The sequence below is a fragment of the Brienomyrus brachyistius genome, chromosome 10 (genome assembly GCF_023856365.1).
Source record: "Brienomyrus brachyistius isolate T26 chromosome 10, BBRACH_0.4, whole genome shotgun sequence".
NCBI lineage: Eukaryota > Metazoa > Chordata > Actinopteri > Osteoglossiformes > Mormyridae > Brienomyrus > Brienomyrus brachyistius.
Window position 1 is genome coordinate 21,671,889 of NC_064542.1, and position 23,824 is coordinate 21,695,712.

General features: G+C 47.7%; 2 protein-coding genes across 4 annotated transcripts; one reads left to right on the plus strand and one right to left on the minus strand.

The window, feature by feature from the left end:
* The first annotated feature begins 9 nt into the window (after positions 1–9).
* On the plus strand, positions 10–7,775 carry sash3 (SAM and SH3 domain containing 3). Its single transcript, XM_049028432.1, has 8 exons — positions 10–219; positions 2,705–2,800; positions 4,277–4,411; positions 4,847–4,985; positions 5,290–5,441; positions 5,692–5,898; positions 6,030–6,171; positions 6,935–7,775. Exons 1-8 carry the CDS (start codon positions 157–159, stop codon positions 7,162–7,164), a joined length of 1,164 nt encoding a protein of 387 aa, XP_048884389.1. The 5' UTR covers positions 10–156; the 3' UTR covers positions 7,165–7,775.
* A 114-nt stretch (positions 7,776–7,889) lies between these two features.
* On the minus strand, positions 7,890–21,749 carry zdhhc9 (zinc finger DHHC-type palmitoyltransferase 9). Of its 3 annotated transcripts, XM_049028435.1 has the most exons (11): positions 20,262–20,398; positions 15,867–16,025; positions 15,650–15,755; positions 14,622–14,782; positions 13,226–13,384; positions 11,899–12,036; positions 11,202–11,250; positions 10,816–10,918; positions 10,026–10,129; positions 9,709–9,799; positions 7,890–9,424 (listed from the first exon to the last, which is right to left on the minus strand). In XM_049028435.1, exons 3-11 carry the CDS (start codon positions 15,706–15,708, stop codon positions 9,257–9,259), a joined length of 1,032 nt encoding a protein of 343 aa, XP_048884392.1. In that variant the 5' UTR covers positions 15,709–15,755; positions 15,867–16,025; positions 20,262–20,398; the 3' UTR covers positions 7,890–9,256. The 3 variants fall into 3 exon arrangements, with proteins under 3 accessions (XP_048884392.1, XP_048884391.1, XP_048884393.1); XM_049028434.1 differs by lacking the exons at positions 15,650–15,755; positions 15,867–16,025 and adding an exon at positions 21,568–21,749 and having other exon boundaries at positions 20,262–20,436; XM_049028436.1 differs by lacking the exons at positions 15,867–16,025; positions 20,262–20,398 and having other exon boundaries at positions 15,650–15,817.
* Between the last annotated feature and the right edge of the window lie 2,075 nt (positions 21,750–23,824).

The window sequence follows — 23,824 nt, forward strand, 5'->3', positions numbered from 1 at the left end:
TCTCCCCTCTGCCTTTCTGCCGCACCATCCGTCTGTCTCTGTGTGCCTCAGGACCGCAACAGAGGTACAGGACTGCGAACTGCAGTTTGCCCGAGATAATTGCTGGACTGTCTGTAAAGCATCTGGAGAATCGTGTTACCTGCTCTTGCAGCAAAGATGTTGCGAAGGAAAGCCTCCAACGCCTCTGAGAAGGAGCCAGCTCGGGTGGAGAAGAAAAAGGTGAGAAAGAAGGTGGGGAGGGACACACAGATGAGAGGCTTAGGAACAGCGAGGGGGGCACTGCACACACCAAGTGTCATGGGCAGATCTTCACCTAGGGGGTTTGGGGGTGGCTTGGACTTGGGCTCAGGGACCTTGGTGACTAAGGACCTTGTGAATGGAAAGTCGTAAGCTTGTATACTTGAATTGCTTCAAAATCCAGGTGCATGAATGGCTTAGAGACTTGCATTTCTTGCGATAAAACTTTTAAAAATATATAAAGGAAAATTCCACAGATGCCGTCCCATTTGACTTTTTCTTGAAAAGTTTTTATGTCTCTGACGGTTATAAGATCATGAGGCATATAAATTTTGATAAATACAAAATATACTAGTACACTCTGAGTTATGTATTAATTAACCAGTAACTAAGTGTTAGTTATGTACTGATCCCGTTTTCGTTCATCATTAATCAGTCATAATGGTTCATGTATTTCATGCAGGTACTATATTTGTTAATAGTTTGTACTTACTTACACCAGAGGGTGTACTTACTGAGTTAAGTTACTTATGCCCATCTCAAGTAAAGTGTTACCGAAGTTTCTAATAGGTGGCAAAATGGTGATCTGAAAGCAGTGTGTCGGACAATTGGCCGTGAAGTTGCATCTCTCCTACCGTGTCTCTGTATTAGTCATCGAGCTGAAACAGCATTTGGCTCCAAAAAACTTCTCCCCAACGCGCTAACAACGTCACAGGCAAACCCGGCACCACTTGACCCGCTTTCTGCGGCCGGACGGATTCAGTGCTGGTGACGCATTTCGGGAGTGTATGGCGGCCCACGCGCGGCACACAATCTGACAGTCAGGAGCGGGTGCTTCTCAGAACAAACAGGGACTGGTCTGGCTGACACAGAAAATCCATATCTGTGGTATGAGCCCCTGGCTCACAGATGCTAGCTGGACAATCAGGAGGGACCCTGGAGGGACCCTGAGGTGTCATGCAGACACATCATCTGCTGATAGTGCAGCACACATTCAGTTATATTTTACACACACATTGTCATGGTGCCCAGAATCTCTAGCAGCTCACACACAAACACACACACACACACACACACACACACACACACACACACACACATCTCATTTATTTCAAGTTTCCAATATTTCTTGTACATTTTATTTTTTGGTTATCCAGTGACTGACAATCAGTTTTCATGGATTTAATGACTTATTTGAACTTTTCAGTGTTTGTTGATTTTTACTATTTGCATTATTAGGTATTCGGGAGTAAATATGTCCAGCTGATGAACAACATGCCTTTTGATTCTCAAAAAATAAAGTTATTTCCACCGCTGTAACTCCTCCGACTTTAGGGCTTTTTGGTTTTTGTTGTCCTCCAACCCCCAGGCTGGGTGCACTGTAACGATTATTAGAACTGAGGTTCAGGCTGTGAGGTTTATGTGGGACAATGGACCCATGGATGGGCATTTCGGAGAACAAAAAGGGGGTTTTATTGTTTGTGACTTCAGAGGTTGGCTTGGAGTGTGATCTAGGCCACTCCCACTTCCTGCAGTTAGTCCTGCAGTAGAAAAGGTGGGCGGAGATAAGGTATTGGGCAGCTATTCGACTTGGTGGAAAATATACGATTTTGCATTTCCTAAAACAGAACCCAAGCCTGATATCCAGCAGTTGTTTTTATACTGCTTTGGTTGCACTGATAAGAGCAAGTTCAGTTCTTCCTGGCTCTCTGCTGATAATCGTTTTCTGTGTGTCGGCTGAAGCTGCCCATCGCGTTGTTTTAGGCTGACAAACATTTGTGCTTCTGCTGAGTAGTGTGCCCTTTGTTGACTTGGAGCCAACCATGTGGAACCAGGCTGTCTAAGCGGCTTGCAATGCCTTCTGGGAAGGGAATGGGTCATTATGCTTGTCACTAACCAACACACATTATTAAAATCTTGTCCTACTCAACACGATAAAATAACAGCTCCGGCTGGGGTGTTGAATCCTGCGAGGGAATGGGAAGTAACAACAATTCCAAGGGCCCATGAGTGACAGGGGCCCTAAACTAGTCTTGGTTGGGGGGCCCAATATGATCTCATAGGGCCCAACATCTCAAGCAGCACCCCTGGTTGGAGGGTAACCATGCTGTAGGTGGAAGGAGAAGAATAGCAAGGATTTCTTTTGGGCTTCTGACAAAATGTCACCATGGGCCCCCTTGGCATATTGAGCCAGTTGGGATCCCCTCCGGTCCAGGGTCTGAGAAATCATAGCCACCCCCCCCCCCCCCCTCCACTGGCCCTGGGTAGAAGGGATATAGTTAACTGTGCCATTCTGCCTTCTCAGGCACAGAATGACCTCTGACCGGTTAAGGCCGGTAAATATGTCCCGTTGATGAACAAACATAAATGTCCCTTTGGGGTGTTGGACAGGAAACCTTTCGGTCTTGGAGACCCAGTATGACCCAGTATGACTTGATGACCCATGACTCTCTGTCTCCTGCCCCAGCTCTCGCTGCAGAGATCCAGCAGTTTCAAAGACTTCATGAAGCCCAAGCCATCCTCTCCTGTGGTGACCGATAAGGAGTTCCCCCTGGGTGAACCGGTGAGTTCCCCGCCTCCCACCCTTCCACTCAAGAGACTGAAAACCCTCAGAATTGAAAGGAGAACAGCGGCTCCTAAGTATTGCGGCCGGGAGTGAAACAATGCTGCAGAAAATGACCGAGGCACTACTTTGGTTTAGTCTTTTTGTGTGAAAATTCATTCTTAGATAGTTCGAAAACGGAAGAATTATTATGTCCCCAACACAGGAACCAGGGCAGGTTTGTCATACATTCAACACCACTCTGTTGGCCAGCAAACATACAAAAAAAAATGTTTGTAGCAAAGGAACTTGAGAGCGGTAGGACTCAACCCTGCTCGAGCATCACACCAAGACCCCGGAGAGCATTTGGGGAGGGATGTCGCTGTCCACCTAAGATGGCCCTGCGCCTCCCCCTGCACACCTGCTCCCAGGCTGACGTGTGGCTGCGGTCAGACCCCCCCACATAACTGCACACTTCTCCAATTATAACTCGTCAGCTTTACAGATCTGTGTTTACACGCAGGGGGAAGTTAAACTGGGCTCACCTTCCCCAAATAGCAGTGACGGCTAGAGCGAGCAGGCCAAAAAAAAAACAGGGATTGTTGCTTCGCTCATACACCCCCTCCCTCACACCCCCATTCCAGGTGGTACCCTGATGCCAGGGCACTTCAGAACCCGCGTGCACCTTCCCTGCAACAGTGCGTGAGCAGGGGGGGGGGGAAACAGCTGCGGTGGGGGGGACTCTATATCGGGGTTGTGGCAAAGGGAGACAGGATATCCTCCCGTAAGCTGATGGAGCTGAAAGCCGCTACAGCACAGAAGTTAAAGGCTTCTCGCACCGTTACACTCAGCGGCCATGGGGTGTCCTATGCAGCTGTCACTTATGTACGGCAGATAAAAGGCACATCAGGGTTCATGCTAGAGGGCTGTCGGCAGGTCTGTGAGTCAGAATGTGTATGGAGGATGGGAACATCCTGCCGGGCACATTCAGGATCTCGCCACTAGGGGGCGTGGTGTTTCTGAGGCCCTGGAGGGTTGCTGACAGGGAGCTTGCGGCCAGTCTTTCGGCGTGATAAGAATCACCACCCAGGCCGCAGGATCTGTGAACTCAGATGTGTGTCACCCAGACAGGAAGCAGCAGGATGGCTGCACCACAAACGGCCATCCAAGGGCTGTATGCAACTCGAACCGGGCTGCCAAACGGCACCAGCGCCAGTGCAGTGCTCCTCTGACGGCACCAGTGAAACCCCACTCAATGCCTTTTTTTGTGCCTCGCACGCTTGCTCTGGATCAAACGCTTTAGTCAGCCAGACTGGTCACATGGGGAAGCAGTAGAGGAGGCACATAGGCAGATAAGAAGAGCGGATGGGAGGAATAGGAGCAGAAAAGAGGAGCAGGTGTTTAGGGAGAGCAGGTCTCGACAAGGAGGCGTCCTTTGTCTGTTTAATCTTGCTGGATTTTTGACTGCCCCAAATCTCATTGTGGATGCCTTTGCAGCTGGTGGAGGACGTGCCCCTGGAGGACACTGGGAAGAGCAGTGGCAAACTGGGGAAGAAGTGGCGGGCCGTCATCACCCGAACCATGACCCGCAAGACCTCCAAGATGGTGCAGAAAGCCCTAGCAGAGGAAGGGGTGTGTGCAGCGAACCTGTGCTCAGCATGTGAAAAAGTAAAACAGTAAAGGGATCAGGCACTGAGAAGGCAGCTTAGAATTCCTCACTGAAGGCACATAATCAACAGCGTCAAAGTACAAAGTAATTTTATATGTAAAATGGGTGATAATAAAATTTTATATTTAAAATGGGTGATAATGTGCAGAGGAATAGTTTGACACAGTGTTATCATGTTAAATAAAACTAAATAAAATCGGAGGCTTTGAATAAGAGATGATCTGACGGGCAGTTAGAGGACGAGGGAAGAGTATAACTGGCAGTAGATGCAGAAATAGTAATAAAAAAAAAAAAGACGGTGCACATCTCCCCCTAGTGGTAGAATTGAGTCACAACATCCGCAAATCCGCAAGAGATTTTGAGTCATATTTTCCCCTAACATGCGGGCTTGGTTGCAGCTGGAGAGCGGTGAAGACAGCCCCGTGTCCCCCGCGTTCAGCGACTGGGCCCCAGACCTTACCAGCCAGCGGACCTCCATGTGCTCCAGTGAGTCGGAGGATTCCACGCACCCAGCCCTGTCCCGGCAGCTGTCTGGCTGTAAGTGCGGCAAACAACTTCTGGACTATGAGGGGTGGAGGTTTGGAAAGAAATGAATAATTAACGTTTTTTTGTAAATCTGTGTATTTCTGCATACACAATACGATATTAAATACGGGTTTTCCCATGTTAATGGGAAGTACATGTACCTAGTTTTAAATGACACATGCCCTGTATTGTTCATCCATTATGATGTTAGAGGACGATATATTTCTTAGGTTGGATCACAGGGAGTAACTGTAACTGTAAATGTGGACCAAATGGTGGATGGGGACCTCATGTACACACGCGCGCCGCCCTGCAGGTGGCGACAGGCAGAGCCTGGACAGCGGCTACAGCCAGAGAGACAGCATGCGGCTAGAAGACAGCACCTACAGCGGGCCGTTCTGCGGCCGCGCCCGTGTGCACACCGACTTCACGCCCAGCCCCTACGACATAGAGTCCCTGAAGCTGCAGGTATGTCCAAGAGCACCTCATAGTCATCAGGACAATGGCGGCCGATTCAGCGGATCTTACCATAGCAACACAGTGATGGATCTGCTTTGTGAAATAGCCCTTTCTGAATGTCACGCTGCCATTTTAAAATGGGTTCTGCCGTCTTCACATCCTCGACAGTGACCCAACCAAGGCAAGAAGAACAAGGTGTGGAAAAGCTCAGCTGGGATGTGCACTGAGGACCTTCTCACTTGTGTCGTTGTCCCTGCAGAAAGGCGATATCATCGACATCATCGAGAAGCCCCCGGTCGGGACCTGGACCGGAAAGCTCAACAACAAAGTGGGCTCCTTCAAGTTCATCTACGTCACCATCCTTCCTGATGAGGTCACGCCACCCCAGAAGAGACGGAGCCGCATCAGGCAGCAGCGGTGCAGACCGAAGACCCTGATGGAGATGCTGGAGAAGATTGGCCTGACCGTGAGTGCAGTCCCCACTCATCTCAGCTCCATCACTGTGGCTGCCCTATAAAGACAAAGCCTTAGGGTACATACTAGACCAGCTGACCGTGTGTCCCTGTGTGCCCCCCCCATTCTCCCCACCCCCAAAAGGACCTCAACCCCCTCCTCTCCATGCACTTTGAGAATCTAGACCACTTCCGGGAGCTGAAGGAATCTCACCTCAACGAGCTCAACATTACAGACCCTGAGCTCCGTACCAAGATCCTAAATGCCGCAGAGATGCTGCTCGACTGTAAGTCCTCAGATGTGCCTCCGCACACAAAGACATGTAGCTCAGGGCTGCCCACTCACTGATGCATCTAAAACAGAAGTTGTTTCACTGACCTTGATGACTGTAGATCCTCTTCTAGCAGTGTCAGTTTGAGCTGAGCCCCACTGTTACTGTTCCCATAATCCATGTTATACAGAACATCTCTTCAGTGCTAGCAGGTCTATGCTGCTTAGAGACTCTCCGTGACCTTTGCCCCTGGCATGGCCAATCCCCATTGGTTCACCAGCTAAAAGCGGCCTTGTATTTCCGGTACAGTTGGAGAAGTCACTGACATAAGTAATCCATTACAGGCAGAGGTGGAAAACTTCAGGTCCATAAAGTACAAAACCAGACCAAGGTTATGTTTCAACCAACCAGTTACACTGTGACTCTTTATGCTCAACTGATTGGTTGAAACAAAACCTTGGTCTGGATTTGTACTCTCTGGACCTGAACTTTCCACCTCGTCTTAAAATTGATTACTTTTACGAGAAACTTCCCCAACACTGCCGGTAAAAAGATAATTGCTCCCAGCAAAGACCAGCACGTTTCCATTACCATGATGGCATGAATAAGTGGGTCACATTTTGTACATTTACATGCAACATAAACAGAAGACTTAGCAGTTAGGTTGGTACCCTCAGATCCAGACATGCAGTGCATGGACACTTGAGCCCAGGCTCCCGACGCACCAATACGCATGGCTCACTGATGCTGCATGCTCCCTCTCCCCCCCCCCCTCCAGCCGACAGCGAGGGAGATGAAGCCGACGGAGAGGAGAAAACCGGCACACCGAGGGACTCGGGCTGCTTCGAGAGCAACGAGAACCTGGAGAATGGACGCGAGGAGGCAGAAACAGGGCTGGCACCAGAAGCGGACACAGCGTTGGAACCGAAAGCACAGCAGGAAGCAGAACCGGGCCTTGCAGACACCCAGAACCTGCTGCAGGGTCTATCAGTAGAAGACACATCCTAGGAGAGGTGAGTCGGGCCTTACCTACCAATTTACGGATGGACCAGAACTGTTGTTGAAAAACTGCTGGATGTACAGTCTGCGGTCAAGACCGAAGCTCCTCCTCCCTTGCCTGTCCATGTGCTCCACTTCACGCCATTGACATCCCGTCTAGTTAAGAGGCTGTGTGGCTTAGTGACGCTTTTGATGGACTTCTGAGCTGGCTTCTAGCGTCCTGAGACTGTCTCGGTCTCTCTGGATGGCTAGTGCTGTAGCATCCAGCTTAACGACTGAAGGTAAGCTGTGCTCGATATGTACGGATATCCACGCAGAAAAGCTGTGAAGTTACCATACCCTCAACGCAGTGAGCTGCTCTTCGAACCCCAGCCATGACTGAGAGGGCTCTCTTCCTGCATTTAAAACTTTTTCAGCATTTCTGAAGAATGTATTTTTTTCTTGTATATACTGCATCATTCCTGTACTCTCTTTTACTCTTCTGTTGTATGAGTTTTCAGTTTTTGATTGTCTTGTTTGTATTGAACCACATCTTACAGTCCAAAAGAGCTGTACAGGTATAACTTTTTACATTTTGAATGTATTTTTTTTTTTTTAAATAAAATACTTTTTAAACTGAATTTTGTTGCATTACTGTTGCGTGTTGCATTACTGAGGTCAGACACAGATTTCCATCACTTCAGCAAACATTCCTCCATGACACAGATCTACATCTCAGCCAGTCAGACAAGGCCTTACGACAAGTCTGGTTTAATTAACATACACCACTCATTCATGTAAAAAGTCAAGCAATTAAAAGAAAACACAATCACAATGGTCTTACAAAGAAAAGTAAATATAAATAGGATTTAAACAGACTGTATACCATGTACTGAATTTATGACAGTTGTATTGTCATTGTAATCCAAGCCTTCTTGTCTTAGTAACCAGCTTCGGCAAACAAACATGACAGTCCAGGCCTTGATTGTCTGGCTCATGCTCTTCGTCGCTCAATTTAACTCTGCAAATAAACACCGTCAATGTTCACCTGCAGCTTCGTTCATTTCGGTTTCAGACAAAGGGGGCCCAATGGAAGCATTCAGAGCACCGCACCCTTTCAGGGGGCCTGGGAGAAACTGCTGGAAGGCAGAGACAGGGTGCCAGATCAGGGGAACAGAGAGAGCAGGCCTTTGGCTCCTGAAGATAGCATTTTGGGGGGGGGGGGGGGGGGAGGCTAACGACATTTAGGTCAAATCGGTTCAACCTAGAAATCTCATGCCAGCTAGATGTTGACTGGAGGAAGCGTCATCTAGAAGCATTTCAACATGAACTTCCCCAGTTTAATCTGTTACACTCATGTAATCTTCCTCTTTGTAACCCCTTCCCTTCTTTGTTTAGAAAGGGGCAGGTTCCTATAGATCTGCTTTTATTCTGAACATAGTAACCCACCTTGCGGGTGGCGTCATTTCATGCGTTTCACGTGCGCAGAAATCGCATTTTTTTTTTTCTGAGGCAAAGTTTCTTTGGCCTGTCCTGCTCCACCTGCTCCACGGTGCCGGTAACCCTGGACACAGACGCGGGTGGGTGCGGCTCTGTGCGGGAAGCAGTAGGGGGCGCCGCAGCGAAGTGGAGGACACTACCGAGACGCCAGATGGCCGACGGAAGTGGGCGATGGCACGATGAGGTGTGGGCTCCCTCTGCCCCCCGGTCTCCTGCCGAGACGCGCAGAGACGGCCGGGTAATTGCCGGGGGGGGGGTTGTCAGGCCTTTTCCAGCCGCCGACGGTGTGCTTATTAAGTGACCGAAACCCAACACGACAGAACAGTACATAGAAAATTGACAAAAAATGTGGCAACCCCAACACAGGTCACACACAGCCGTCTACCATGAAGGAATCTGCTGTGCTCTGTTTCTGTTTTTTGTAAATTTTCACACAAGGCTCTATCAGATGGGAATCCGGGTGAGTTGCCCTCCTCCTCCAGCAAACACTGCCTCGAGGGGCACGTGGAGCCACGTGGTGCTCGCGCGCGGCCAACCCGTCACACCTTCAGGGGTGCTTTTCACAGAAAAGTTCGTCCGAGATTCTCCAATCCCTCCCGTCCCTGCCCATCACTAAGCCTGGCTACTGGGGGGCTTGGGGGTCAGGGCTGGGGCCTGCGCAGGTGTCCAGTGATGGGAGTGATGTGTCCGGAGGAAGGTGATGCTTCTCCTCTTCCTCAGGGGCAGCAGCCAGTTTGGGCTTGGTGTCATCTGGACTGTGCTCGTTGGGGATGAGGGGGGCCGTGGTTCTCTGGAGAACAGACAAAGCATAGAAGACTGAAGGGGGCAGGAATGAGCTGTAGATCTGATTGGGAGGAGGGGTCTCCTGGTAAGCCCCCCTCCCCTGTCCATCTCATGCTATCCTATTTATTAGAGATAACTAGGGAACCTACCCCCCTGCCCCCCCCCCCACCACCTGGCTCACAGGGCGCTGAACATGGGTCTCCAAGACCTTTGTGCTGCTGCCCTTTGGTTCTGTCTGGACCCAGTGGTGAGACCACACCCAGACCACATCATATCCGACATGGTGCTTACAGTGGTCTGTGGCTGGGCTGCGCTCTTGACTTCTGGCTCCTGGGGAACAGCAGGTGTTTCCTCTGGCATCACCCCCCTCCGGTCCAGCACACTGCAGACGGCGAGACCACAAGCAGGTCAGGGTCAGAGAGTGTGAGAAGGACAGACAGGGGACTGGGGTCAGTGAGAGACAGGGACAGGGGTCAAAAGGAGCGAAGATTCATGGGCACAAGAGGGGAAGCAACATCAGAGAGGGAGGAAGTGACACATGGGTGTGGGGGGGGGGGGTACCTGGGATAGGCAGGGCCGCATTAGGGAGGGGGTGGGGGGGGGGGTACCTGGGATAGGCAGGGCCGCACAGAACCTCACAGCAGTTCTTGATGACGTTTCTGTGACTGTAGGGGTTCTGCACTCGATTCTTCCCCGTCCAGGAACCTTTAATCTGTAAAAAAAAAAAAAAAAAAGGTACAAATAATGGAAAATAAGCAGATATTCAGCCAATAGGAATAGATCCATACTCCAGCCACGTGCATCTTTTTTAAAGGTCTTTCCCTCTTGGTCATACATGACCTACAAAACCATCCGGGGCTTCAGGAGAGTTGTGCGGGTCGCGGTTTGGGTGGTTGTTAGTCACGCAGCAGACTGGACCGCAGACAGCGGGCTGGAAGTGTCAGAGGCAGAGGGACACTGGAAAGACCCGGCCTGCACGGGCGTCTTTGGAGATGCCGGACGAGGCGGCCATCCAACCCCCCATCACATCAGTCTACACTCAGCAGAGCTGCATCCGCCACACGCGTGTGGACATGTTTATTATTAGCGCCATCTGAGATGGGCGCAGAAGCACCGCGGTCAGTCTGCTGCTGCCCGTTTCTCTCATTTGTTGTGCATTGGATTAAAACAGAGAAGAACCATAAGTAGATAAAGCTTTGCGGCCAAATCCCGGCAGGCAGCAATTTGCTCCAGGATGTAAATAACGCCCAGCACTGTCAGGACCTGCGTCTTCACAGAAACTCAAGAAGGCAAGGTCGGCCAGAGCAGAGGGGGCACAGCATATCGATCCGGCTGCGTGGTCTCCCCCCCCTCAAGCACAGCTTTGTGCCTCACGGTGACGGCGATCAGGATACTCACATCCTCGTTGGTGGTCTGGTTGAGGGTTATCAGGTAGGTGTGGAAGCCAGTCAACCCCACTACTGACCATAATGTGAAGAAGCAGACCAACACCTCCAGCACAGTAGCGGATAGTCAAGGCAGTTTCCACAGAAGAGGCACAAAACACAGTTCTGTCTTTAAAACTGAGTGAGATAAATGGGCAGATAAAATCTAAAGTCTTAATCTACTTTCCAAAAATCCATTTTCCATTGTTTAACCATCTGCTTATACAGCTATAAAAATCAGATTAATTTCTGAAATCATCTATCTTAATCAGAAAATTAAACCAACGACCCTTAAGGTGGTCTTGGCAAATTGTCATGGAAACATCCTTTTCCCTTTCAGCTTCCCTCAGTTCAGGATATGTGCCAGGCGTCTCCTTGATGGTCGTAACAAAACCAGACTCCAGCGACCCTGTGGAGATGATGAGGGGCAGGCTGAGGACATACATACTGACAAACGTGGTCACACAGGAACACAGACTCCCCTCACATGCTGAAAAACGCTCACACCAGCCCATAACCCCCACCACCTACACAATCCTCAGATTCCTGACCTTATAAAATAAGGGAAGAAATGCAGGCAGCCGAGACCTTTACAAGAAAATCCCAGACTTGCGTGGCTTGTCATGGCAGAAAAGCTTCAGCAGACCGGCAGCAGATATAATGCTACCCAAGTCTGAGCCAAAAAAACCACTTGCTGATTGAATTCAGCTAAAAGATTGCACTTGGTTATCTCCCAATGGATCATTACTTGACATTACTCCTCATTTCTAACTTTCTGCATGAGGATCTTGACGCCTAAGTTTATCACTCTGATTTTTTTCACAAAAGGTAAAATAATTTCTTCAAGGGTACAGCATCAGCATCCCCCAGGAGCAGGTCTATCGGCATCCTCATCACCACATCATGTTACCCGTTCCCTCACAAATCAATCAGCTGCATGCACCATTACTCCATTTATCTCCAAGGCAACTGCTCTTATCTGTAAATCAGGAACCAATCAATCCAGTCTGCCCCCACAGCTTTACATACCACAGGATCCCCCCCCAGCAAAACTCACGCAGCACCACGTGGACGATGTCGAAGGTGAAGATGTAGATGGTGAGCAGGGAGAGCGACAGCGTGAACAGGTAGAAGTAGCGATAGTTCCTCTTGCCCACGCAGTTGCCCACCCAAGGGCAGTGATGGTCAAAGCGATCTGGAACACATACAGAGTCATTCAATACCTGCACAGAGCTGTGAGGAGCAGCATGACTTGGGCCAAAGCATCAATTCAGGAAGAACCTGAAATAGACCAAAACCAGAACTGAGCCAAAACCAAAGCCTGGAAAGGGACTAAACACAGAGACATAGAAAGCCATTTCCCAGCATCCGTCATGCATGGAGACATGCGGCTCTCCTGGACCATCTCAGCGCTCCTCTTCCGCCATCAATTCACACAGCTGAAATTTTATTATATTTCTGTAGAGCAATATACAGCCAGAACAAGGAAGCACTGAGGGGGCGAATAAGTAAAGAGTAAAGAATGAAATAAAACAAAACAAGCATACAATCTAGTTAATTAATCTATCTGATTGAGTACAATGAAAAAACAGTACACAGTGCATAACAACTACAGTGCAAATAATACAAGTTACAACAAAATGTAGCCGTTGGTGTGGCAACTGACAAACATGCTTTGCTGCTAATGCGATTCACTGCCGTAAATCAGAAATGCAGACTCTGAACCTGAGCCATCAGCAAAAAAAATCAAATGTTTGCAGACATGATGCGAACTCTGAACCCAAGCAGGCTGAAGTTGCGGTCCAGACATGGAGGCCAAGCAGATGCATAGTCTTGCATTCAATGCGATGTGACCATGCGAAAGGCAGTGCCACAATGCGTGATGCACCTGCCCTGGTGTCACTCACATATTCATATTTTGGGAGAAAAGAAGGCAGGTGATCAAGGACTGTTCTGAATTGACGCCTTGTAAGGTGATGAAATCTCACATCCATCAGACCAATGCACAGCTGCGCACAAAGCAGGCTATTGTGTCACCACAGGTAAAAGTGCATTCCACTGGCATAACATGCGGTCGGTTTTCATTCTGCCAGCATGCAGAGGTAGGAGATCAGCTTCATCTCATGCCAGCAAGAACACCACAACAAAGCAAACTTTAACTGATTAAAAAACTGATAAAAAAAAAACTTGCATCTGAAAGGCAGCTGTTTTGATATTTTTATTAAAAGTCCAGAAAACAGAAAAAAAGCTGTATTCAGAAAGATCTGAAATTGCAGCAGTTGGGATCATGTGATCAGGAGTAAGTAATAGCTGCCAATCACGGTTTTGTGGGCGGTGACCAGTGCAGGGGGGCAAAGCTGAACACACACAGGAGCCACACTCACCCACGCAGTTGTCGCAAATGCTGCAGTGCGAGGCTCGGGGGGGCCGGAAGATCTTGCAGGTGTAGCAGTACTTCAGCTTCACAATCTGGTTGTTGATCTGGACGTTCCTGATGCGAGGGGGCGGGCGCTGCCCTGCCGGGACGCTCCCAATGGCTGCCTCTGTACAGAGCAAAACCCATTGGAGACATGTCAGGAAAGGGCGTCACCCCTCACTTGTGTCAAAATCCTGAGAAGTGAGGGTGGGGCAAGTTGATCCTAGAGGTGGATAGTTCCAGTCCAGGAAGTAGAAATCCAGACCAAGATTTTGTTTCAACCAACCAGTTGAGTACTCTGTGAATGTGACTCTTTTTGGTTGGCTGAAACAAAATCTTGGTCTGGATTTGTACTCTCTGGACCGGAACTGTCCACCTCTGGTTGATCCCCCGACCAACCCAGCAGATTATCTCAGTGTTCTATTTGCTTAGCGACTATTCATACTCAGGGAAACCCGAGTAGCTGACAGAACCCACCCTGTCTCTCAAAGTACAAGCTTTTCCAGGCCTGGGAATATTTTGGCCTGTCTAGATACGTTCTACAGCTACAAAGACAAAACCAGGACAACTGAAATCAAACAATCACACCCTTCCTAATCTAAAGACAGACCTTTCAAAGCCAACATCCAGCGTCACGCCCACAGGCGGCAGGGATCCCCGTCCTGTTTTGCCTGCACTTTGGAAGCCTTGCAGGCAATATTCACACAACAGAGTATATCTGCCATTTACTGAAAACGATTTTCTTGTCAGCTCTGTTTGTTATTTTAACACTGTTTTAATGGGTATCGTATGGAAAGGCGGAAATGGCTGAAACATAACCTTCGCTCCAGGAACCTTATTACCACCGTCAGCAAGAACTTCTTAGCCGACAGGTAAAAAATACACAAATGGCAATAAAACCAAGTTATAATGTACAGGGGCGAATATTCAAACTGTGCACCGGATCTCAGAGCTCCGATTCTCCCAGTCGTGAATAACCTGTCGATATTTAAATGTTTTATCTTCGACGTTCTTCCTGGGGGGTGTTGTGTGGCTCAGCTGGTTAGACCTCTCTGCCTCTGAATGGAAAGGTGCCGGTCTGAATCCAGCAGAATTGTGACGTCATTGTTGGGGCCTTGTGCAAGGGCCTTAAATACTAGACCGACGACTGAAGCACTAGGTGGAGTTTCTGGGTGCTTCATGGGCACAGTGAACAGGTTTGGGGATGGGGGGGAGAGAGAGAGGGAGAGAGAGAGAGAGAGGAAGTAGCTCAACGTGAAGCAACAGGTTGTAAAGCATGGAAAGCAGAGTGGCGGTGTTGGTGCGTGGGCTTCACATCTGGGTCCTGCTAACAAACAAAAACCCTGAGGGGGGCGCTAACTCACCGATCTCCATCTCTATAAATGCAGCCTCATCCGGCAACGCCCGCGGCAGCACCCCGGGGTCACTGAAACTGGTCCTCAGCAGCACGGCCATGACGAACAGGAAGAGCACGACCGCAAACGCCGGGATGGCCGGGGACAGGTGCACCCCGAGGTACGGGCACCTGTAAGGGACGAAGGTTACCATTACGTCAACAAAGATGAGGCGTCATGAGGGGGATATTGCAGCAAAGCGGCTAGTTTATCGAGCACTGGACTGGACAGCGGCTGAGCCAGTGAGACCTCGGGGAAACACTTCAGCCTTTCATAACACTGGGTTACTTACATCATCGTTTATAAAATCAGAAAAGGCTCTAAAATAGTGTAAAGGGTATATAAAAACCAACTTGTTACACTAATATTTGTAGAAATAGTCATTACTAATCAGAATCATCAATCTTCCGTCGCTGCAGCAAACAACCTCAACATGAAAACAGCGCATCTGTCCGTTCAGCTGGCTTGGTGACATTCCGGGGGAAACATTTTTCTGCCACACTATGATTCTCTCTCACTTGAAAGTTTGCTGGATCACTCGTGCTGGGAAGGAGCCAAAACTCAGACAAGGCTCAAGGGCAGGAATTGGGGGGGGGGGGGGGGGGGGGGGCTACGAAATACACTGCATAAGGAGCCAAAGTCCACTTCTTTTAGGTCTAGTGCGCATTTCAGGCTGATAAGTCAGCAGATCTGCAGGGCACACTCTCGTCAGCTGCAGGACCAGGCCTGCCCTGCCGCTATAAAAATCAGCACCAGACAAATCAGTAAAACTTCCCACAGTTCTGTATCCCAAGCTCATCGAATTTTTCAGATGTGATCGATCTGAGGGCAAACAGTCGATGCACGGGGCAGACAGTGCAAACCAGATGCCTGTCTGACTCGCTGGGATCAGTGACACGAACACGCTGGCCTGATGACCAGAACGACCTGCGTTGTGCATCCTCGTCCCTGTCAGGCTCAGAACTTTTCCAGATCTTTCAGTGCATTGTGCATCTCACCACATTCTCCGGCTCTTTGCTCTCGGTATGTTTGCACTCCGGTCTACTTCTGCTACCATCTTGGCACCATATTGTGTAGAGTCTCAAGGCGGCTGTACAACAAAGCCTGTCAGGAAATGAATGCGGCACAAAGGTGATTAAGAAGCAATAAATCTGATGTTGGGTGAGTCTAGCTCCCCCCACCCCTGCCCCCTGGGAGACGGAGGACAAACAAAACCTTTAAATGCTCCTGGGAGGTCCATCACAGCTGGTCGTTACACCATCATTATTTATGCTCTCCAGCTCCACCCATTCTGTTCAGCCCCTCCTCCCAGCTCCACAGTGCCCCAGGATGGTCAAGGTCTGCATCTTGCCTCACTCTACCCCCTATTAGCATCTGCAAGGCACAAGAGTCAAACACCTCAGAGAGACAAGCCCACAAGTGACGATGAAGGCCCATGGAGACAAGCCAGAGTCGCTACAGAGGACCGTGGCTCACTGTGACGGACAGGGTCACAGCTGGGCCAGGAACCGATTCCTCCATAAAAAAACGAGAATGCCCTCGTTAGAGGTTCTTGCTGCGGTAATTTGTCCAGATCAGAACCACGCCTGTATTTACCAACTACAAATCCACAAATCGCCATCTGCTAAGCTACTCTGAGACCCACTGACACCATGGCGAAACAGATAACCCCAGGCCGTCGTTCTGAACGCGCGGACGACTCCTTTTACCTTATTTTCATGTCATTATTTTCAATTTGCCTACAGAATCACAGCGGTAAACAGCGTGATCCCAGAGGATCGTCCATGGCAACGTTCACGTCAAGCGAGCACGCCATCCCTCGCTTCAGCTGACCGTATCGGTTTCCGGAAATTGCCAGTTTCTGGGTGACCTGTAGGCCATCGAAAAAGAAGGATGATGGACGCTCTTCAGGTGTTCCATTGAAGAAAAAAATGTACCCGAGATGGTGATTTAGATCTAGCCTCCAATCTTGAATTTGGTTCTGGCACAGAAATTATACAAAGACATTAACGACCTTTGGCTGCCCAGACTGTCCGTGATCTATGGGACTGTACAGTGCTGTGGATGAGGCAGACACATTAAATCAACCAGACAGGCTTGCTGTAAAAAAAAAAACGTCCGACGTGATCTGCATGTCCACCAACATGGCTACAACCCTTGCAGAAAGAGCAGCATGTTTATTACACTGACGAGACGAGAGCCTCCACATCAATAGCCTAACTGTTATAGAGGGACGTCACACCTCATTTTTAGAATGCTGACTAACAGGGTAATGATAAGGATTAGCCGCAGTTATGGAAAAGTTTGCATGCAGTAGCTGTAATCTTGCACTAGTTGTGTACACCCTCCCGGAGCTTCCTCGCAGGGAGAAAACCACTAAAACCACATTCACTGATCCTCCAGCGAAGGGCCCAATCAGCCATTAGCCTACCCAGGTTACATCCAATGCAGTTTGTCCAAGCTGATTAATTTCTTACGCACAAAATCTGTAAAGTAAATAACAGATGTGACCTACGTATAGTTAGAGAAGCACTATGGACTCTGCACCCAATTTACACGACGGTGAAGTAGCATAGTCTGCAAAACGAACACGTTGGTGAAACAATCACTCATACCCAACCCCCCACCCCCCCATCACTTTAGCCTCTGGTCAAAAGTCTTTAACAAAAGTCACAAATCTCCAGTTACCACGTCAGACAGCCAAAGTCCTTTTTCTTCCATGAAAAGGGAAGACAAGACACCTCAAGGTTTCTTTCGTTTCATTCGTCTCATTTGTTCATGGGCCGACTTTGTCGGGGCCATCTGCATATGACGGACTACAGTGTAACTCATATCATATGGCTGAAAATCAATTAGGCTCATTGCTAAGGGAAAAATAACCCCAGTGCCTAACCAAATAATACATGCGATTCAATTTTAGGTGTGGAAAATGCAACAGGACGGAGCCCAGAGAGACAGAGGGGAAGAACGTCTCGAAACGCATCAAGGACCTCAGCCACACCCACATCAATGGACGTTTTTCTGGCCCAGTCGCATAACCTTTGGGGCCCAAAAAAGAACAGAAAAGCTTAAGGGCGACGCGCTTCCTCCTGGGGAACCCCAGAGGGACCCACCGGCTCTGCTGTGCCACAGGAAGTCAGCCTGGGAAGTAGCTATGCGTGTAAGGCGGCAAAAACCCGTGTTTAAGCAGGAATGCCTGGACAGGCTCCATGCTGCTCTGTAAGGACTCAAGATGGTGCCAGCTGAACCGGGTCTGGGTCCCAAACGCCAACATACACTGTAAATGGGTCGGACGCCAGGCACGACGCCCTCTATTTACCCGCCAGCTAATGTACCGTTCTCAAATTTACCGTCGCTAAATTATAACTTGCTGTAAAAAAATAATTAAATGAAGTTGCTCTAGATATAGACATCTGGTAAACCAGACTAAACAAAAATGTGAAGAAGCTCAACGAGGCAGCCAGCAAATGTACGAGTTATTTTTATTGCACATTTCCTGCAAATGTTTGTGTTCGTTTACAGTTTCTCCAAACAAAATGCCTCTGAACGACCTGACAGCATGAGCCCCGCCCTGCCTCGTAATAAACACGCAAGGCGATGGCCGCCGATAAGACGACTGCCAACCTATTCTTAAGCTGCCCCCAGTGGGCTCTCAGAAGTACACTGCCTCTCTGTTCCCCCCCCCCCCCCCCCGGCACTCTGCAGTCCATGACATCTCGCCAGTCAGAAGATGGAAGGCGAAGACGTCCAGCAATTCCTTAGACATTCCACAATGAAGAATCTCTGAGTGAACCAGCACCTCTTGACCATTCTGAACCAGCTGGATGTCGACACAACCTGCTTGTTGGACTGTTCTGGCTAAGGGTCCCGGATTCTATGTCATGCTGTGTTACGCCAACAAACGCCGCCCTCAATCGGTGCAGCGTTGACATCTCCCTACAGCTGGGTTTCAGGCTCGGAATTCAATGCCAGCCATTCATTACTTGCAGAAATTTCTATTTCTGGCTAGAGTTCCATCACAGGAGGAACCATGTGTCCAGGCTAAAGATGCACAGTCTTCCAGATTGTTCACAAACGAGTCCTGAGCTCCACTCCATTACTAGAGTTCCTGACGGTCTTGCGATCCCCTCGCGTTTCATTCCACCAACCAGAAGCCAAATCAAAACAGGCTGGACTTGCCTCTGTGTTGCAGAGGTTTAAATTACGCCTGTTGCTGCTGGTTCAGTTTCCCTGTCAATAGTCCCCCTTTGAGGGACAATTACGGGCGACTGTAACATGAACACGGCACTAATGACCGTCTAGTTACTGAGCTTTGCTGGGGTCTCTCCTAACCCCTGTAAATGTAATACAAGGGCTGGCTATTGCCACTGACAGATGGACGGCCAAACGGAGACAATTCTGCAAAATGACTAATCCATCTTTTACGCATGATACAATATAATTGACTTTATCCACAATATACATTTTCAAATACAGTATCATGCAACTTCTGATGAAAATTAGTTCCCTCTGCTTTTGTGGTGAGGTTTTCACCTTGTGCTTCATAGTGCCAAACCGCCAATAAACAGAAATCTCATGTGACAAAAGCATCCTACCCTACAAATACAGTCCATGTGCTGCCCTATGTGAGCATCTCACCCGAAACCCTTGGTCCAAGACACAAGGTGGCTGCCCATGTCGCCTATAGGACTGAATGACTCTGGCTGCAAGAAGTTAATACTGGATGGGTATTAAACTGAAATTTTCAGATGCTCATGACATACTAGTCTGGAAGATAATTCAATGGCTCAGTGGCGCAATGTGTGCCTGAACTGCTCCATCCTGGGCAAAGTGATGGCACCCGAGACACTAGTTCCTCTATAGTGTAGGTCCTGCTGCGATAAAGCATCCATCCTCTAGAGCAGTGGCTCGCAAACATCTCCTCAGGCAACTCCATTCAACTGCAGCTCGCCCAGCTCAGCTGATCATGGCCATGAACAAGAGCTCAACTGCTTAAATCAAACTGCCAGGAGTGGGGATCTTCAGGAAGAGATGTGGCAACCCCAGCTCCAGGAGGGGGCTTTCTATGGCTGAGAGGGATGATCATCCCACAGAGAGCCTGTGGAGACCACCTTGATTGGATCTACTTCCTGAGGCCGATCTCAGCAGCGGATAAAGGAATCTATTAACTAAAAAAAACATTAGCAAAACTCACAGGGCTTCAATTGCCCATTGAAACTATTAAAAAACGTCCAGAAACTATCAGTGATCGTTTTAAGGGATACCAACATAATTTTTAAAACACCACTACTACTTACTGAATAGAGAGCTTACAACTGAAATAAGATAAATTGTTTATGCCACAGCTTCCTAATTAACCGCAAAACATTGCTACAAACAACGTCTTGTGGGCACTGAATAGTCCTAGGACTTGTCGAATGAGGTCCAAATTAAAATAACTGCAGTGTTTCATAAAACATCAACACCAAAACACGGACAAAGGCGAGATCAGGGGACCGTACAAGACGGGACCAGACTCTCACACAAAGGTTATCGGCGATCCCCATTTTTATTTACAGTCTGTCGCTGCATGACTGGCGCACTGGCAGCAAAGTGCGCGCTTCTACTTACTCGAAAGCAAAGAAGAGGGAGCAGGTGCCGATGATGAGGAACAGGGTCAGGTAAAAGACGCCCTTCTGCCGGGCCATCATCACACGTCCATCACAGCAGAAAGTGTTCTTCCCCGGCAGCTTCTCCCATTTTCGGGTTACCTTCTTTGGCACCATCACTGCCGACATATTGATGTCTGGGACGGTCGCAGAATAAAACACAAGAAAAAAGAAATGCCGAAAACTTCACAGTTGAGTAGTTGTCTTAAATTTCACACGTATGTATGTCCCAAGTCAGCTCCTTCACAATCAGTGCAGACGATATCATCGCAATGAGGAGAAATAACCAATATATTATCCAAGTATGTCAGTTTTAGGAAAATTTTAGTTTGCGTCTTTCTTGTATCCGAATGGTATGATTAGCTGATCATCTTTGGTAAGTCAACGTTAAGGGTTAAAAAAGCAATAGTTGTCCCGGTTCAGTTGTTTCATCCGTCGGTTCCGGATTCGACTAAATAATTTAAGCCCATTTTTCCTGAATAAAACAAATTTTTATGTTTTCCAAATATCATCACAATACGACTCGATGCTCTCAAATCCAGGATATTAAGAAAATCAAAACGTTAGATAAAACACCATTTCTTATATGCCATATGTTATACATCCAAGTGTTTCGCCGATCGGTCCGATATTTCAGGGGAAATCACGAATTGACGCTCGTACAGCCGAAGCGAGCGGCGCGTTTTCCGGCTCCGGACCGGCCGGTTGTTCTTCTTCGGCCGGAGCTACAAGAGTCCATAAAATTGCGTCAAAGTGGAGGGACTTGCGCTTCCCAGGAGCGACAGCAGACTGTCCGGTCTGTGCGAGCAGGAAACACGCCTTAAGTCCCAAACATCTCTGCTTAAAGAGGCGGCGCCTGCTGCAGTGAGCAAGAACAATAGATATCCATAACTGACTCCGAAACACCCTCCTCGAAGTCACATTCACAAACAAAACAATGCTATTTTTATTCCTCAGACTTTTTACAAATCACACTGTGTTAAGAGGAAAATTAAAGGCGCAGTTGACGCCAGCATTTTACACGCGATCGATTTAATCCTGAACTATTTGCTAAGCAGCGACAGCATGTGGGCTGATAATTTATTAAAGTCTGGTAAGTGGGGAAGTAGGCCTGTCCGTCAAGCCATAAAGGTGAAATGTGGGACGAGTGAATCCTATGAAATGAATGATAGTTATTACTGTGTTATGAGCAAGAGCAGAATTCCAGGAACCGGCTTTCATATGATACGCATTATATAAGAGTCTGGGCTATATAGTGCTTTACTGACCTCAGTGCTCCGCTTCTGTGAAAAACAAGATTACCTATTTGTCCTGTCTCTGAAAATTAATAATTTAACAAACAGCCATTAGGAGATAAGAGCACAAGCTCCCCCTATATTGCAAAGCGTGTGTATTTATTCCTGCTCGATTTCTGCCATATCAGTGAGTCGGCCGTAATCTCGGTTGGCTACTTATTCCACCCAAAACGCCGACGACGTGACTTTACAGGCGTTTGTTTCCTTAACGAAGTGCTTGCGATGAACGCCCCCCCCCCCATTTTCAAACCCACCTGCCCGCCCCACTATGTGAGTGATCCATAATAAATAAGCAAGGCGTCATACGACGAAGGAAGGAAGGGAGGGGAAAAGATTCCCTGTTAGGACGTCGGTCCAGGCGAAGACAAACGCATTTTTTCTCGGGGGTATTTGTTCTTTATCTGCTGCCGTTTGTTGCATTTAAATCCACGCCGGAGGGGCATCGGTAATAAATGATTTGTGCGCGCTTGCCAAACCTGAATTTTAAAGCCGAAGGTCTGCTGCCCTCCCCCCCGGATTTCTGTTTAATTACAAGTTAGATGTTACAGAGATTAAATCAAGGATTTATGTTATATGTTATATGGAATTTCTTCCCTGCGCCAGTCTTGTAAGGGCCGGGTCTTTCATCCACAGCCAGTTGATAGTCTCTATATAGACAACCGGTTGTTCGCGACTGGTAATATATTCCAGGGACCTGGGGTGGCAAATATATTAAGCCCCACCCGCTCATCCCACGGCAGTATTGGGCATTTCAGTTCCGCAAGTTTCAAATCCAGACCAAGATTTTGTTTCTACTAGCCAGTTGAGCATAAAGAGTCACGGTCACAGAGTACGCAGCTGTTTGGTAAAAATAAAACCTTGGTTAGGATTTGTAGCTTCTGCACCTGAAATGCCCAACACTGCCCCCTGCATGTTTGTTACACATTCAAACCTCTGCTGAGTGTGTGGTAGGGGAGGAGTCAGCTTACAGACCATTTATAAAACCAGTCCGAAAAGTGCCTCCATCATTTATTTCCATCTTGGGATTACTGAAACGGTACATATTTGTTGACATCCACCTAGGGATACTTATATATACGCTTAATTGATATATACGCTTAATTTAATTTACTTAATTTATATATACGCGTAATATATACGTTTAATTGAGCTAAAGGTGCCTAGAGTGTATAGATCATGGTGTGACGAACTGAATAGATCTAATCGGTGGCAGTTCTAATGGTTAAAACATCTGGTTAATGAGAGCGACCAAATAAGAATGGTAAGTCTTAAATCCAGCCATACGAAAACCTCCCAGCTCAATCTTGAATCCATACCTCAAAGAAATCCAAGCTGTTCTGCTGGCAAAGTATGCAGGTCCTACCTGCTACAGGCATGAGAACCCAATAATGTGGATGCAACTGAAGTATGACACATTTAAAATATATATATATTTCAAAACTAAGTTAAAATACATTATATCCTCCAGAGACCCAAGGAAAAAGGGTGTCCTTCAATTTTAGGTTATTTGTGATTTTCAATGTCTTTGGAGGAAGTAAGACATCTTACAATTTAGATTTTTTTCAAATTTATTTTTAATTTCACATGTCTTTAGTCTACAACAAGAATAAATACGTTTCCTTACATCAGTGAAAAGATAGATGCAAAAACAAAATGTTCGACTGCAATGGACATAAATGAATGGATGGGATCATTATATAATATGCAAGAAAGATTTTGTTACATAAATCAGGTATAAACTGGTCACATAATTACAGCCCTGTGGTCCAGTTGTATTAACCTTAACAGCAGCCTCTATTTCATGCACATACAAGTAATATTTCAAGCTGCCATTCTGCCATGATGGTAAACTACCTTTGTTTTTATATTTTGTTACATTTTGCTTATTTTCAACTGTATCACAATAATTAAAAAAATATTCTCAAATGCCTCATTTGACGAGTCCTATGTTGCAACAGAATGAAATGTTTTGGGTTTTTTCTTTAAGCCAGCAACATACATCCATCGAAATTTAAACAGACTGAAATAACGATATAGCTATTTGGTTCATGTAGTACATATAAAACGGCATTACAGTAATTATTTTGTACTTCAGTCCTGCATCTGCGTGCCAACTGCACCAGATGGAGAGATACTGCTGGTAATTTTCGATGAATTTAAAGTAGACTAAAATTTTTGCTTCAAATATTTCCTGTCAGTATGCAGATAATTCGAATAGTAGATAAAGTTT